At 38.3% G+C, this 17243-nt stretch overlaps 1 protein-coding gene and 1 non-coding gene across 11 annotated transcripts in view; one reads left to right on the top strand and one right to left on the bottom strand.

Annotated features, from left to right (window-relative positions):
- The window catches only part of SLC38A9 (solute carrier family 38 member 9), an 88578-nt gene that overhangs the window by 67477 nt on the left and 3858 nt on the right, over positions 1 to 17243 (bottom strand). For 2 of the 10 annotated variants that reach the window (XM_006148989.3, XM_006148995.3), the window contains exons 1-2: positions 17061 to 17169; positions 3036 to 3176 (exon numbers count right to left, since the gene is read on the bottom strand). In XM_006148989.3, the coding sequence (XP_006149051.1) occupies positions 3036 to 3145 (110 nt within the window). In that variant the 5' untranslated portion in view covers positions 3146 to 3176; positions 17061 to 17169. Of the gene's footprint in view, positions 1 to 231; positions 301 to 344; positions 472 to 3035; positions 3177 to 5061; positions 5101 to 17060; positions 17172 to 17243 lie in introns of those variants that run through there. The other 8 variants (XM_006148991.2, XM_006148994.2, XR_003549473.1 and 5 more) reach the window with 7 other exon arrangements.
- Positions 9609 to 9715, top strand: LOC114007910 (U6 spliceosomal RNA). Its single transcript, XR_003549483.1, has one exon. It is a non-coding gene; the product is annotated as a U6 spliceosomal RNA (small nuclear RNA).

Raw genomic sequence — 17243 nt, 5'->3', positions numbered from 1 at the left:
AAAAAACAAAAAAACAGACCTTTTAAAAGTATTACATTACATTACATAGGTAGCACTGGAATATCACCAAAGTAATAACGTGATTCTAAAATGACTGAAGCTTTGGAATTAGTTGTCTAAACTGGCTCTTCTAATGGTAAATATTTTCCCCTCAGTGTGTCTGAGTTTTATTTGTGCATATAAAGTGAAGTGATCCATATTTTAGCAGAAACAACATTTTAAGGTACTCACATTCTTTCTCACCAAATAGTTGATGTTCTTAAACAAAAATCATTTCGTAAGAAAAATAGCATTCAGTACTGCTAAGTCCCTATAAATATTGGCTTTCCTTAAAACATGCTTACCAAGGTAGTTATGCCATGATTATAAATAGTTGATTCCCTCTCATTTTGACAAGTTCATTATAAAAAGTATATTTGCATTTAATAAACCCAGTTGAACAAATTTTCAAAGAACTGTATGAACTCCTGACAACTTATTGTAATGGAATGTACTAATGACCGATGTTCTATTGTCACAGTGGTCAATTATTTATCATAGAATTTAGAGGTTTTAAGAAAACCCTGGGGCTGGTCCCAAAGCACAGTGGTTAAGGAAGCTGGATCCCACATGACCAAACATGGTTTGAATCTTGGTCCTAGTGGCTTAAAAAATATGCTACCAGACCAGGATTCAAACCAAGGTTGGCATGTGTATCCTGCTTCTTTAACCACTAACCACTAAGCTACAGGTCCAGCCTCCCCTCCTCCTTCTTTTGATAAATGAAAAATATTCTATTGTATCAATGTGTATCAGAATATATTTATCCAGTCCGGTCAGAAGTGAAATTGTGGTTAATTTCAATCTTTGTTATTATAAAAATACTTCATTATAAAAACACTACACTAAATAACCTTGTACATATAACATTTGACATTGAAAATGAATGCTTAGACATGAAATTGCTAGTCCATATAAACTCTAGAATTGGCTGCTGCCAATTTATGAGTTAAAATTAAAATGCATGCCACCTTTAGAATCTAAGCTATTTTATTACATGATATTTTACTGATTTTAATATACACAGTTAAATACTTTAAAATAAAGATACATCTCATAACCTACAACACCTTTTAATCATTGTCAGCTAGGTGGCAATATGATATTAATTCCTGAGGAGGACATATGAGTCATGTCGTTGTTAGAAAATCTTATGTGACACCTTCTGGGAAGATCAGAAAAGTGCAAGCATCAACATTTAATTTCTGCATTGATATTCTTATTGGCAAAAGGGCCAATTCTGCAAGGGGAAAAAAGTATTTTGATGCATCCAGGTCAAAAAAATGATACAGGGACCAGCAGTTAACGTAATGGCTATGTCGCTGGACTCCCATGTAGTCGACTGCGGTTCAAGTCCCGGACCCGGTGGCTTAAACTCACGCCAGGCACGTGTGCATGCATGCCCAGGATCCCGAGAGGAGAATGGAGGAGAAAGGATTGTGGCATGGCCATCCCCCCCTGGGGGGGTGACTTCTCACTTTCTATCTCTCTGTCTCTGTCTTTCTGGCGAGCACACATGTCCTATAGCGAAAAACCTCTCAAAAAAAACCCCAATGATACAGAAGAATCATATTCTATATGTTAGTACTATATAGTTTTAAATTTGTCAGAGGATATATGCACTTGCCAGAAAGACAGAGACAGAGAGGGATCCAATGGGGTGTGGTCATGTGGCAATCACTTCTCCATTTCTCCACCCTGCAGGGATTTGGGCCATGCACGTACATGCACCCTACATGCTTTCCAGGCTGCTAGGTCCAGGATTCCAACTGGACAGTTGGTCTTGTGGGATCTAGCTGCCTTAACCACCACACCACTGGGGTGGCCCTGTATCAGTAACATACTAATGATACAGTGATATACTTTGTTTATATTTTCATTTTTAAAATTGCACAGGAGATATATAAAATAACAAAAAAAATCCAAGAGTTCTCTCAGTAAACACAAAACAAAAACTTTAAGTCCTAAGAGAGTATTGCATCAGAGGTATTGGCAGCAGTTGTAGTGCTGCTTTTTTTTTTTCTTGAAAGAGGTTTTTTTGCTATAAGGTGTGTGTCCTCACCAGAGAGACAGAGAGACAGAAAGTGAAAAATCATTCCCAAGGGGTGATTTTTTCCTCCATTCTCTTCTCAGGATTTTGGGAATGCACGTACACACATCTGGCATGAGTTTTAAGCCACTGGGACTGGGACTTGTGCCACGGTTGACAACATGCGAGTCCAGTGATGTAACCATTACGTCATGTGCTGGACCCAGTGCTACATTTTTTATAAAACAATGCAATTTATAACCAGTAGTATCTCAGATTTGATGAAATACTCTAAATCTTAGTTTATGCCTATCAGAAGTATTTTATGAGTTTCTCTCACATAGACTGTGCATTCTTGTTAAAACTACTTTTATGTATGTTATCCTTTTGTTACATTTTCTCATGGGAAGGCTATTTTTACTCATTTTGAAAGCAAATACTTTACTGAATTCTCCTATTATTTATAGTTTTTCAGTGGATTCTTTTAGGTTTTCCAGGGATATGATGAAATAATATTTAAATTCAAATAATCTTAAATTGTCTGGTGGCACTTAAGCTCAATGAAGTTATCTTACACTGCTTCTACTACTACTTTTATTGTTCTGTCTCTAGTACCCAGCATATTACCTTAAACAAAGCAGGTAATCGACACTTATTTGTTAAGTGAATATGAATGCATCTCACTTTGTAAAACTTATCCCAACTCCTCCTGAGATGTTTAGTTACACAAAAAAAGGCAAACGTAAATGAAACAGTATTCATATTTCTCTTCTCCCATGCATACATACAAATCTGGATGTGAACCCAGAACCTCTCCATGTGGGTCAGCCTCACAGATAATTGTGTTACCACTACACCATTGTCTAGCCTCCAATGCCTTGAAATGTTATAATCAAACCTACACACATTTGGTTACAATTAGTCCTATTTCAGTAATTAAAAACTCCAATTATATTTAAACACATACCGTTTGGATCTTAGATCTGATGAATCAAACTGAATATTCAGAGGTCCAGGATTTACTTCATCGTCTACTTCAGCAATAAGATGCCTAGAATCATTATCCATATTTGTCATTTTTCTCAGACTCTAAGCACTGAAGTTAGCCCTATGTAAATAAGAAAAGATGAAACATTTAATTTAAAAAATATTTTACTATTCATAAGTAATACATTTGTATGCACACAAAAAAATTGAAAAATAAGGGAATTTGCTAAAGTTTTTTTTTTTTGGGGGGGGGCAGGGTCTTGCTATAATCCTCCTGCCTAAGTCTCATAAGGAGTTAGGACTATGGGTGCACTCAGCTTTTAGAGTGAGCTAGAACTAAATCCAAGCGTCCCATATGACTTCAGCCTGCTAAACTGCGACATTTCTCAGTGGATACTTCCATATCTGGGCTTTGATGATATGCTTGACTTTTTTTTCACTCAAAGCCCACTGATTCCTCCTTCCCATAAGTGGGAGAGAAAAGGAGAGACAGGCCCTCCTATTAAGGCCCCCATACCACAATCCACCCCAGTCCCTCCCAGACCCCATGTCATGAACATACACACACCTGGTGTGTTCAAGGAGGGCTCTGGATGTGAACCCAGAACCTCTCCATGTGGGTCAGCCTCACAGATAATTGTGTTACCACTACACCATTGTCTAGCCTCCAATGCCTGAAATACTTATCAAAAACTAGGTAGTTTGAAATTAAGTTTCTCTTTATTTTTTAAGTAAATAAAAGAAAGAAGTAGAGCAATCAATCTCCAATAATAAAACAGATTAGGCTATCTTTTGAACATTTTCTTGCAGAAACCAACTAAACATACTGGGTAAAATGGGTAAAATACTTACAAAAAAAATCATGAGGGACCAGCAGATGGTGTAGTGGTTACATTGCTAGATTCTCACATGGTCAACCATGGTTCAAGTACCAGACCTGGAGGCTTGAAATTCATGCTGGGCATGTGTGTGTGCATGCCCAAAATCCCAAGAGGAGAATGGAGGAGAAGGGACTGTGGCGTGGCCATCCACCCTAGGGAATGATTTCTTGCTTTCTGTCTCTCTTTCTCTGTCTCTCTGGTGAGTGCAAGTGCCCTATAGCAAAAAAAAAAAAAAAATCAAAACAAAACAAACAAACGAAAAACACAAAAAGAACTCTCTAAAAAATAATTTGAAAAGATTCAAAAATAGGAAAACCTGGTAAAGCTAAGGAACCTAAAAAGATAAATGACTCGAAATTGCTGCTGTCTTGAAAGCATTTGCTGTACCAGGGGAACTGGGGTTGAGATTTTTTCAGTGTTGACCAATATGAGGAAAATACAAAACAAAGCCCAGGGTTCATCCAAAATTAAGAATAATTATAATAGGAATCATCTCCTTTGCCCACTTCCTCATCACAATACTGCTGGAACTAGAAACTTCTTTACCATCTGAGAAGGTGAACAAGAAGTAAAGTGCCTTATTCCTTGAAAAAGAGAAAAAAGTTTTCTTAATACTGACCACAAGCCTCTACATGTGTGTTTCTATGGAAGGAGAATTATTATAGTAATTAATTACCATAAATCAATCATTTGTTTCTATAAACTGTACCTCACAGGGATTTACAGGTGGTCACAGAACACTTAGAGCTGTGAATATAATTTAAGGTTAACCTGCTTGGTAGCACTTCTAGGTAATTTACAAAAGCAAATATAAATCATTGCTGTGTGGCTACACTGCTATAGTTTGGATAAGGACACTTCCTTTATTTGGAAAAGGTTTTACCCCCCCCCCCAAAGGTTCATGTTTTGGAATCTAATCTCTAGTATAATGACATTAGGAAGTGAGAAGACCTGCCTTTTATGTGAGTTAGTGGACTGAGAGAGGACTCACTTTTGATGTGAGTGGGTACCATCCAATTGGCTAGGAGCACAGGTGGAACAGAGAAAGTGGGAAAGACTATTTCCTCTTTCTCCCTTCCTCTCTCCACATGTGGCTGCTGACCAGCCTGCTTCTCTTGGCCATACCGTATCTTAGCATTAGGAGATGGTTAATGCTCTTAGACATTCTTGCCATCAGACTCACGAGCCAGTTAAACTTCTGTTCTTTATAAACACCAAGTCTCAGGTATTTCTGTTTAATAACACAATAAGGTTTTTTAATTAAAAAATTATTATTATATTATTTATCACTATTATTATTATTATTATTATTTTCCAGTTTGATTAGACAGAGAGAGAGGGAAAGTGAGAAAGCAAGCTACCATGTTCAGGACTTGAACTGCGAATGGCCATGTGGAAGTCCAATGCCTTTAACCACTATGCCATCTGTTGGCTCCAACACAGTAATTAATACATATACCTTCCTCCTAGGCCCCAAGAAAGTCCTGCTATCAATCTTTTAGGGATAACAAACAGCATATAGCTAAAAAGAACCCAGCATGTAACAAAATTAAGTACTGCAAGTAAGAACCAGAATAAAAAAGATATAAATATCCAAAGACATTAACTACAGAAATAATCAGAATAAGATTACAAAACAACTGTGCTTCCTATGTTCAAATAAAAAAGTAACAATTTTCATAAAATAACTTAGTATATTTGATATCTGTAGATTCAATAAGTTTAATGACTCCAAGAGAATTAATAAATAGTGTATTACAGGTTTACCAAAAAAAGATTAAAATTCTAGATAAAAGGGGGGTGGGAAGGCAGGTAAGTGTCTTGAAATTAAAATGTTCTAAGATCTTTGTGCTGTCCAGATCAATGGATCAATGTCCAGATACACTGATTTGGTACATACTGTAATTTTTAAAGTAATTACTAACATACTAGAAAATAGGATATCTTAAAATGTAATGGAGTTCCCTGCTTTTACCCTTGTCCACCTGCATCCTATGCTCTACACATGTAAAGGTTTGTAGGAAGGTCTAATAAGGAATTTGGTCTCACCTAATTGGTTGTTTCAACTGCTACCACACAATGGGCAGAGATCAAGGATACTAATACACATCTTATAGTGCATAAGACAAGCCTTCTACCACAAAGAATCATCCGGCCCAAAATGTCACTAGTTCTGAGATCGAGAAGCTACTCTAAGGAGAAAAATAGGAGGTTGTAATGGTGAAATATAGGAGAGGACCACATTAGTGGTAGCAATAGTCTATTTCTTAACTTGATTCTGGTTGCATAACCACCTACTTTGTAATTATTCAATAAGCACATGCTTTATGCACTTATTTTCATGATAAAAAATGCAGAGGGTTGGTTCTATGGCCTAGTGTAAAGGAGCCAGATCCCATACTGCTGACCACAGTTGAGATCCTGGCCTGGTAGTTTGAAAAACACACAGGGTATGTGTACAAGTGTATCCCAAAATTCTGGCAGGATGGGGAAATGGGTGAAAAGGGATTAAGGCATGGCCATGCCCTACTGCAGGGGCACTTTCTCTTTCTCTCTTGGTCTTTCTTTTTATCTTTCTCTGGCAAGCACCTGGCAGTTTCTTTTTTTTTGTTTGTTTGTTTGTTTTAGAAAGGTTTTTGCTATACGGCACGTGTGCTCGCCAGAAAGACAGAGACAGAGAGACAGAAAACAAGAAATCACCCCCCAGGGGAGATGGCCACTCCACAATCCTTTCTTCTCCATTCTCCTCTCAGAATCTTGGGCACGCACACACATGCGCCCAGCTTGAGTTTAAGCCACCAGGTCCAGGATTCGAACCGCCGTCAACTACATGAGAGTCCAGAGACATAGCCATTATGTCAACTGCTGGTCCCCTCCAAATTTCTTAAAAATGCAGAGAACTCCATAATTTGAAATAAATGGGTTTTAAAATGTAAAGGCACGAGTTGTGTGTTTACTCCTTACCCTACAAATTTGACAGATAACAATATAAGGCACACAGAAGTAACTGATCATAGTAAGTGGCAGAGTAGAAATTCAAACCAAGGCAGTCAAAGTCCAGAATTTGAACTCTTTACCAGTACACTGAGCTATCTTTCCTCTTACTTGTTGTTTGCACTTTATCTTTTATCTTCTTATTTCTTGGTACTATTGCCTAGACTACTTAACAAGTACAGTTTTACTGTCAATTTATTTGTTTAATGGACAACTACATCCATTTTCTTAATTTTCAAAATCTAACTTTTACAGGAGAGTAGAAAGAAAATAAGGTTTTTGAATCAGAAGTCCTGTGTCTGCTACTCACTACCTGTGTGATTTAGGACTAATCATTTACCCTCAATGAGACCTATTTATTTTTTTCTTTTTATACATCAATACAATACACAAAATGAAAATTTCCAAGAAGACTCCTCCATTGCACCTGAGAACTAGTGCTTTCAGGGAATGAGAGAAATGAAGATGGTTTACTGATAATTCAGCCTCCAGCCTCGAGTGGTAGGGCAACCCCTGAATCCTTCTCTCTCTCTCTCTGCCTCTCTCTTCTCATTTCTTGGTAATTTTTCTTTCTAAAAAAATTTTTTTTAAGGTAAAGTATTCTCTTAGCTTTCAGGTCCTCCTTTATCTTGCTAACAATCCTCTTTCTCCCCCTCCCATTTAGGAGAGGCTGGAGGCAGGCCTTCAGAAGAAGACTCCTCCATTGCAGCTGAGAACTAGTGCTTTCATTTTTTTTTTTTTGGCCTTAAAAAAATAAAGATTTTTGGGTTGTTTTTCTCTTTTTTTTTCTCTTCTTCTCTCTCTTCTATTTGTTTTCTTTTTCTTTTACCTCATCACTTTGCTTCTCAGTCTTCATGTACTGAGTGTCTCAACAGATCTAAGGGAACCATAGCCAAACATTCAAATACTAGTAGGGTCAATATATTCCTCAATAACCACTGAATCTGCTGCACAAAGGGATAAAAACAGAATGGCAAAGAGATTGCAGAACACCTCCTTCTGTATGCCCAGGAATGCTCAAATTGAACTTCTAGAAATTAGAAAGAAACATATGACCCATCAGATGACTAGAAATCACCACAAAGGAACAAAAAATATGAGAAACCAAGATAATTATCTCCCCTGCAAGGAAAAAGGATAACTCCTCTTCATCCACACAGTTCAATGGAACTTGCAGAAATGTCTGATAAAGAATTTAGAATATTCATAGTGACAAAGCTAACAGAGATGCAAGAGAAAAGAGACAATGAATTCCAGAAGAGGCAGGAGAATAGAGCCAAGGAGTTACAGGAGACAAGAAGTTCTTGCATGATCTGAAAGAGGAAATACATAACATTAACAAAATAATCAAATGGTACTGTTAGAGATGAAGGCTGTATTACAGGAAATCAAAACTTCCCTTGAAAGTATTAAAAGCAGACTAGGTCATACAGAAGATCAAATCTCAGATGTAGAAGACAGAATTGCTGGCCTAGAAAAATCCACACAAACCTAGACAGGCATTCAAAGATCCAGACCCAAGAAATACAAAGGACCCCAAATAGAACTAACCCAAGAAGATCTTCTTCAAGACACCTTATGGCCAGATTGACCAAACAGAGACAAAGAGCATAGTCAGGCTGGCAAGAGAGAAATGACAAGTTATCTACAAAGGATATCCCATCAGGCTAATTTAAGCAGACCTTTCATCAGAAACAACACAAGTAAGGAAAGAGTGGGAAAATCTATTCAAAGTGTTGAGTGAAAAACAATTTCAACCAAGAATATTATACCTGGCAAGAATATCCTTCATATGAGGAGAAAAGACAAAAACATTCTCAGATAAACAAAACCTGAAAGAATTTACCAACAACAGACCAGTTCTCCAAGAAGTTCTGAAGAGAGTACTATACTGGGAAAACTAAAGTCAGACACACAGAAATAAGAGTTCAAAAACATCTAAGAAAAGGGCCAGCTTAATGGTAGGGACAAGTCCAGAGTTGATTATTAATAATCTTCCAGAGTTGAAACAGAAAGCTCAGACTACAACAGAAGTTATACTAAGTACATGAAACTGAGCTGGTGAAACAGAATTTTACAACTTTTGACTAAAGCAATACTGATCTTTTTCTATGCTTTGTACTCCAGAGGTAAGGAGTTTTGTCTCTCTTGAGTTGTCGACAGATCCATGTACCTAATATATGAAGAGAATCCTAAACTGTTTCTTGGCTTTAAGTCTTAAGCAAAGTTCTCTTAACATCTTTTGATTTTGATTTATTAAAACTAAAACTGCCTTACTTGAAGTTTAAAAATGTATTAAAAATACCTATTTAATAGCCACAGTAAGCTATATAGCCTCAGCTAGGTGATGTTTTATAGTATATTCATTCTACTCATAGCTTCATGCCTCAAGTCAAACATTTGTTCATAGATACTTATATATCAGCTGAGCTTGCTATTCAAAGTAATTAGATCAATTAAGATATTTTGTTAACCTATATATATGAAGAAAAAGAAAATTATTTGTTAATAACATGTATGACTAAGTCACTGCACGGTATATTCTGGATGGGAAACTGCATTTTGTATGCTATGACAATGTTCAGTGAATGAACGTAAAATAAATTAACAATTAAAAAATGAGATTTTTCCACCCAGAATACATTGTACTTTGGCTCAATCAAGGATATCACCATACCGTGCTCGCTTCGGCAGCACATTTACTAAAATTGGAACGATAAGGAGAAGATTAGCATGACCCCTGCACAAAGATGACAGACAAATTCATGAAGCATTCCATATTTTTTATGCAAGGTATTCCTTCTGGAAAAAGAAATGTAATACATTGTAAAGATATATGTGATCCAATGTAATATAAACAAGATTATATAATAATTAAAACATAAAAAAGAATATTACTATACATGTTAACATCAACACAGAACTTTCTATTTCTTGTTTCTTATATAATTTGCCCCCCCATTCCCTATCTCTCACCCTCTGCCAATTCCCCCACTCCTCCCACACTGTCTCAGATATCTACAGTTGTTTTCCATGCCTTTTTTTTTTCACTTTTTATTGATTCACTGAAGTTCTCAATTAATTTAAAAACTTCCAACATCAAGCACAGCTGTTACATACATATCTATGAACATGTCTGATTTCAGGAGTAAACCTCAGTGGGGAAAGTGAATATACTATAATGTAGAACCTAGCTGAGGCTATATAGCCTACTGTAGTCATTAAATAGATATTAGTAGATATTTTTAATGCATTTTTTTAATTTCAAGAAAAAGTTTTAGTTTTTTTTTTCTTTTTTCTTTTTTTTGGAGAGGTTTTCACTATAGGGCGCGTGCGCTCGCCAGACAGACAGAGAGAGACATAGAGACAGAAAGTGAGAAATCACCCCCCAGGGGGGATGGTCCCGCCGCAACCCCTTCTCCTCCATTCTCCTCTCGGGATTGTGGGCACGCATGCACACGTGCCCGGCGTGAGTTTTAAGCCACCGGGTCCAGGACACGAACCGCAGTCGACTACGTGGGAGTCCAGCGACATAGCCATTACGCTAACTGCTGGTTCCCAAGAAAAAGTTTTAGTTTTAATGGATCGAAATAAAAAAAATGTTAACAGAAATTTGCTTAAAACTTAAAACCAGGAAAAAGGTTAGGATTCAGTTCAAATGGTAGGTAGATGAACCTATCAACAGTTCAAGAGAAGACAAAAATCTTTAAATATGAAAATCAAAGCAAAGAAGAAAATCAGTAATGTTTTATTCTAAAGGCAAAAAAATTCTATTTCACTAGCTCAGTCTCACATAATTAATCTCTCTTCTATTGAATTTGCAATGCTACTGTGACTTGTCCATACCATTAGGGTGGCCATTCTCTTGGTTGTTTTTATGTACGTACTCTTATTTCTGTGTGTCTGACTTTAGTTTTCTTGGTATAGCACTCCCTTCTCCACTTCTTAGAGAGCTGGTCTGGTGCTGGTAAATTTTTTCAAGTTTTACTTCTCTGAGAATGTTTTTGTCTTTTTTGTTTCCCATATGAAAGATAATCTTGCTGGGTATAGTATTCTTGGTTGAAATTACTTTTCACTTAATACTTTGAATAGATTTTCCCATTCTTTCTTTCCTTGCATTGTTTCTGATGAGAGGTCCAACGTTAGCCTGATAGGATATCCTTTGAAAGTAACTTGACTTTTCTCTCTTGCCAAATTTAGTATCTTGTCTTTGCCTATGGTCGTGATCAATCTGTGCCTTGGGGCAGATCTTCTTGGGTTGATTCTATATGGGGTCCTTTGTATTTCTTGGGTTTGGATATTTGAGTGCCTCTCTAGATTTGGGAAGTTTTCTTGAAGGATTTTATGGGATAGATTATCAATACCTTTATTAGTTTCTTCACCTTCTGAGATAAGGATGATCTGGATGTTTGGGCATTTTTTTTTTTTTTTGGAGAGGTTTTTGCTATAGGGCGCATGTGCTCGCCAGACAGACAGAGAGAGACAGAGAGACAGAAAGCAAGAAATCACCCCCCAGGGGGAATGGCCATGCCGCAATCCATTCTCCTCCATTCTCCTCTTGGGATCCTGGGCATGTGCCCGGAGTGAGTTTAAGTCACTGGGTCTGGGACTCAAACCGCGGTCGACTACGTGAGAGTCCAGAGACATAGCCATTACGCTAACTGCTGGTCCCGCGGATGTTTGGGCATTTAATGGTATCTAGCATTATTTGTATGTTATTTTTATTTTGAGGGGTTATTTTCTCAGTCTTTTTGATGAATTTTTCTAGGTCAGAGGTTCTATCTTCTACATATAAGATTTGATCTCCTGCATGATCTAATCTGCTTTTGATATTTTCAAGGGAGGTTTTGATTTGTGTATTACAGCTTTCATCTCTAACAATTCCATTTGATTCTTTTTTTATGATGTGTATCTCCTCTTTTGGATTGTGCAAGAACTTCCTCACCTCCTGGAACTCGTCTCTTTTCTCCTAGATTTTCTAGAGTTTGTTGTTTCTTTTCTCTTGCATCACTATTAGCTTTGTCACTATGAATATTTTACATTCTTTATCTGACATTTCTATGAGATCCCTTTTACTGTTTGTGGAGGAAGAAGAGTTATTCTTTTCTCTTAGAAGAGAGATATTTTCTTGGTTTCTCTTATTTCTTGTGCCTCTGTAGTGGTTTTTGCTCATCTGATGGATTATATGTTTTTCTCTAGATTGTGGAGTTAAATCGGAGCATTCAGAGGAATGCAGGAGGAGATAACCTGCAGTCTCTAAACAGTATAATTTTTCTCCCTTTGCACAGCTTCTTCAATAGAAATTGAGGATTAATCTGACCTTAAAAATATTCAGATATTTGGTTACTGAGCACCTATACTTGCCTAGAAAGTCAGTGTGTGGAGACTATGCATAAAAATGAGAAAGGTAAAAAGACAAGGACAGAAAAAAACCAGAAAGAGAAAAAAACAAGACAAAAACAATTTAAAAAATATCTTTTAGGCAAATTATGAAAACCGTAAGGTGCAATGGGGCCGCTCAGAACTCAGATATAGATGGCTACTGATTGGCTTTTCCTATGGGGGCAAGGAGAAAGGTAAGAATTTGCAAGGCAAAAGTGTGGCAGAGAACTAAGTTTAAAAATTAAAAAACATGTAGAGAGAAAGATGGAGAGAGACAGAGAGAATAAATAGGGTGTTCTAACCTGGCTCCTGGCTAGATCTGGGGGGAGGAGGCTGAAGTTTGGGCAGAAGGTCTTTGGTGGTCCTAATCTCCTGAGACCTATTTTCTCATCTACAAAATCAGACTAACAATACCCACTTTGCTGTGCTCAGGATTAAATAAGATGATGTATATTCCATTTAGTACTTTGTAAAGGGAAAGAAATGTTTAAAAGGATTATTTTTCCTCTCAAAAAACATATGAAAATACTTGCTTTATAAATATATGCAGCCTCTTGAGAGTTTTTCCTCTTCCTTAAGTGAAAAATTCTTCAGTAATGAATAGCTAAGCAAATGTTGTCAACATGCCACTGACTGTTATTAGACTACGATGTCGGTAACATGTTTTATTCCCAAAGTATGTGCATTTTCTCCTTTCCAATTCCCTCTTCTGCTTTCCTGCCCAACATTTAAGGTAGTTAAAGCTCTCATGAACTTAGTCCTATCAGATACAAATAAAGCTGAAGAAAAATGTTAAAAATCAGTATCTTACAATGGTAAATTTTCAAAAACAATGAAACCAAAATATCACCACCTCCAAACAAAGAACTTTGTGTTTCTACACCTTCTAAAGAACAGTTGTAAAAATGATTATCTATGCAGGGCCAGCAGGTGGCATGGTGGTTTAGGTGCTGGACTCCCATATGGCTGACTGCAGTTCAAGTCCTGAACCTGGTGGCTTGCTTTCTCACTTTCTCCCTCTCTCTCTCTCTCTCTCTCTCTCTGTCTTTCTCTGGTAAATTAAAACATAAATAATAACAAATAAAATAAATAAATACATCATTTTAAAAAATGATTATCTATGTTAAAATGAGACAACTACAATACCAAGTAATATTACTAAATAACATTATACATTCAATATGTTTTTAGTAAGATCCTATAATATAGTTACTGAGAAAAACAGAAAAGAAAATCAAAAGTCATGGTTCCTACCCTCAAAACACTTAAAAAAAAATTTATAAGCCCAGAAAAGGCAGCCAAATTTTCCTAAATTACTTAAATAATAAAACCTAGTGGGATGATAATAACCCAATTTTCAGTTCATCAGTTCACTTTTGGCTCAAATCAATTACTAGATGTAGCTTCCAAATTAATTTTAGCAAAAGATCAGTGAAAGATTCTTTTTCTTTTTTTAAACACTTATTTATATATTTATTTGTGAAAATCTTTGTGAAAGATTTCTTTTAAGGAACAAAAACTTTCACTAACTCTTTGAAATAAAGCCCAGTAACAGATTTATATAAATCACTCATTTATTGTTTATGGTCATTCAATAGCAACTAATATGCTCCAAATCTGATGTGATGATTAGACCATGCTTTCGGGGCCAGCAGGTGGCGTGATGGTTAAGAGTGCTGGACTTCCACATGGCTGACCATAGTTCAAGTCCCAGACCTGGTGGCTTGCTTTCTCACTCTCTCCCTCTCTGGTCAAATTAAAATACATAAATAAGTTAAATAAAGTAATTCTTTTTTTTTTGGGGGGGGAGAGGTTTTTTCACTAAAGGGCACGTGCGATCGCCAGACAGACAGAGACAGACAGAGAGACAGAAAGTGAGAAATCACCCCCCAGGGGGAATGGTCACGCTGCAATCCCTTCTCCTCCATTCTCCTCTCAGGATCTTGGGCACGCATGCACACGTGCCCGGCGTGAGTTTTAAGCCACCGGGTCCGGGACGCGAACCGCGGTCGACTACGTGGGAGTCCAGCGACATAGCCATTACACTAACTGCTGGTTCCCAATAAAGTAATTCTTTAAAAAAAATAAAAAGTTCTAACATGATCGATCAATAAATGCTTCCAAAGATTTAAAATTTGAGTGTTAGAGGACAATGTAGCCTAATAAAGAAACTATTGATCATAGGAGGAGGGAAGAAATCAAGGGGACAAAAAGCAAAACATTTAATGGACACAAAAGTGGAAAATTATCTGTTGATTATAGTATGTATAGTAATAGCTTTAACTGGATTGATATGCAGTGTATTCATGCTGGGAGGATTCACTTCGTATGCCATGAATGATTAAATGCAAAAAAAACCCAAAAAATAGAAAAAAGAAAACAGAGAAAAAATAAAACTGTTACCAAGACAAAAAATAATCCTGACTCCATAGCATCATAATAAATTTCTTCTGCAGAGAGAAAAATTCTGGTACTCATAAACTTCTGCCAACCAGCAAATTCCCAAATAGTAATATGGCAAATGATTCCCAATATAAACTGCAGTAAAATGGAAATAAACTTTTTAAATTAAAAATTAAATTTAAGTAATACTAAAATTAATTAAAATTAAAGTTTTAATGAAATTTAAAAAAAAGAAATTACTAGTAAAATGCTATGCCCAAAGTACCTCTCCTCCTATATCAGGAATACTAAATGCTTTCAAGTTATGTTAGTTATTAAAAAAGAAAGAGCATTGGGGCCAGCAAGTGGTACGGTGGTTTAGTGAGCTGAATCCCACATGGCTGACTCTGCAGTTCCGAATCATGGACCTGGTGGCCTGAAAAACATGCTAGGTTTGTTTGTGTGCATGCCCCAAACACAGAAAGGCAAATGAATAAGGGATTGCAGTATGGTCATACCCATCTAGGGGGGTGATTTCCCACTTTTCCTTTCTCTCTGCCTTGTTCCAGCACTTGTGCACACCCTATGGCAAAAAAAAAAAAAAAAAAAAAAAAGAAACAAAAACAAAACAAAAGAAACAAAACAAAAAAACCCACACAATCCCACTAACAAAGTACTGAAACTTAGCTGTGTTATAAAGTACAGGGGCCTGGCACTAAATTTTAACCCCTTAATGATTTTCTAATTTTTACTTTATCCCCATGTACCCTTTTTATCTTATTTTAAATTGCCAGAAGGTGTGTGCACTTGCAAGTGAGAGACAAAAAGGCAGATATCCTGCCCAATGGGGCACGGTCAAGCCGCAATCCCTTCTCTTCCATTTTTCCATCCTATCAGGATTTGGGGTATGCACACATACTGTGCTTAGCGTGATTTTCAGGTGGGCAGCAGACATAAAGGTGTGGTTGGCTATGGAATTCAGCTCCCTTAACCACTAGGCTATGGGCCAGCCCATATACTCTTTTAAAATACTATAAAGTATTACTTTAATTTATAATTCAAGTTAGTGTTCCCTTCCTCCTATGCTGAGTTCACCCTTCACTGTATTTAGAGTATTATAAAATCACAATAACAGCATATTATTTTTATGTGTATAACTAATTTTCTTAAAATGTAGGTGACAAATCTGTTACTATCTTTTTAATTTTAGTAAGAAGTTTGTAATTGTTTATGAGGCAGGGTTGTTTTTTTGTTTTGTTTTGTTTGTTTGCTTGATCAGTGGAAAGTTAAAAGAACTTTCGCTTAGGCATTTGCCTGTATTGCTGTAGTCAGATCTCTGTCATGTCTGAAGGCATTAAAAAGAAAAATAGGAAGGGATACAGGTTAGAGTTTATCTATTGATCTAAGCAATCTTAGCAATCTGTTTGCAGAGATTTTTGCTATAGAGTGTATGTGTGTGCTCCACAGAGACAGAAAGCGAGAAATCGCCCCCCAGGAAGGATGGCTACCCCTCAATCCTTTCTCTTCCATTCTCCTCCTCGGATTTTGGGCAGGTATCCATATGTGCCTGGAGTTTTAAGCGACTGGTCCAGACTCAGACTGGAACTGCGGTGGGCCTGTGGGAGTCCAGCGCCTTGACCACTACACCACCTGCCGGCCCCGCAACGGACAGACGCAGGCTGGAATCAGGACCATCAGGTATAGGGAAGCTGGTCACTAACAGGTTATACAGTGGACAAAGTCACGGCCTCAGTTTCCTCATCTGCTCAGTGAGGTAGAAAGTGCTAGCCCAGCAGTTCTCAAGGGCTTCTTCCAGCGCTGCCATTCTATGGTAAGACAGCTGAGATGGCAAACCGCCCACCACCACGACATTCACTCCCTCCCTCTCACAACCCAGCCTTGTGAAGAGCGGGGAGCCCAGGTCCGGCCCTACCGCACCTGCGCTCATAGTGAAGAAATGAAGGGGCCTCCTCCCTCGCCTCCCTCTAGCGCTAACCTGCTCAGGACAGAGAGCCGAGCTCCCACTCCTGCAAGCCCCCAGTTCCCCTGCTCCCTCATCCCTCCCGGGTTCAGGGTGTCCATCCCCTAAGGCTCCAGCATTCACCGACCCCCACGGCCCCCGCAGGACTCCCCGACGTTCTGGGACTCGATCCCGATGCGAGCGCGCGGCGCCCCACCCGAGCAGTCTCCGCGTGCAAGCTCTGGCCTCCCCGCTGCTCCCAGATGGACCGTTCCGACGCGCTGCACCAAAGCACTGTCCCAGGTGACAGCCGGCTTCGCCGCAAGCTCAGCCCTTCCCGCCGCCGCCCCTCGGATCCCTCGGCCTCCCTGGGTGGCGAGTTCGGAAGCGAGAGAACGTGTTTTACCTCAGCAGGCCGAGCGCTCGGTCTCCGAAACCTGGGAAGGAAAACGAGTTCCCCTTCCCAAATCCTCGCACGGCTCCCGGCCCCTCTACAGGAAGAGGCAACGGCCCAGCCGCGGGGGCCGGCGGGGGATGGAGTTCCGAGCGTGCTAAACCTGCGGACTCTGACGGAGCGCCCCCCGCCCGC

This window comes from Tupaia chinensis, unplaced genomic scaffold, assembly GCF_000334495.1.
Source record: "Tupaia chinensis unplaced genomic scaffold, TupChi_1.0 Scaffold000251_1, whole genome shotgun sequence".
Taxonomy (NCBI): Eukaryota; Metazoa; Chordata; class Mammalia; order Scandentia; family Tupaiidae; genus Tupaia; species Tupaia belangeri.
This window is presented reverse-complemented; position numbering and strand designations above follow the sequence as displayed.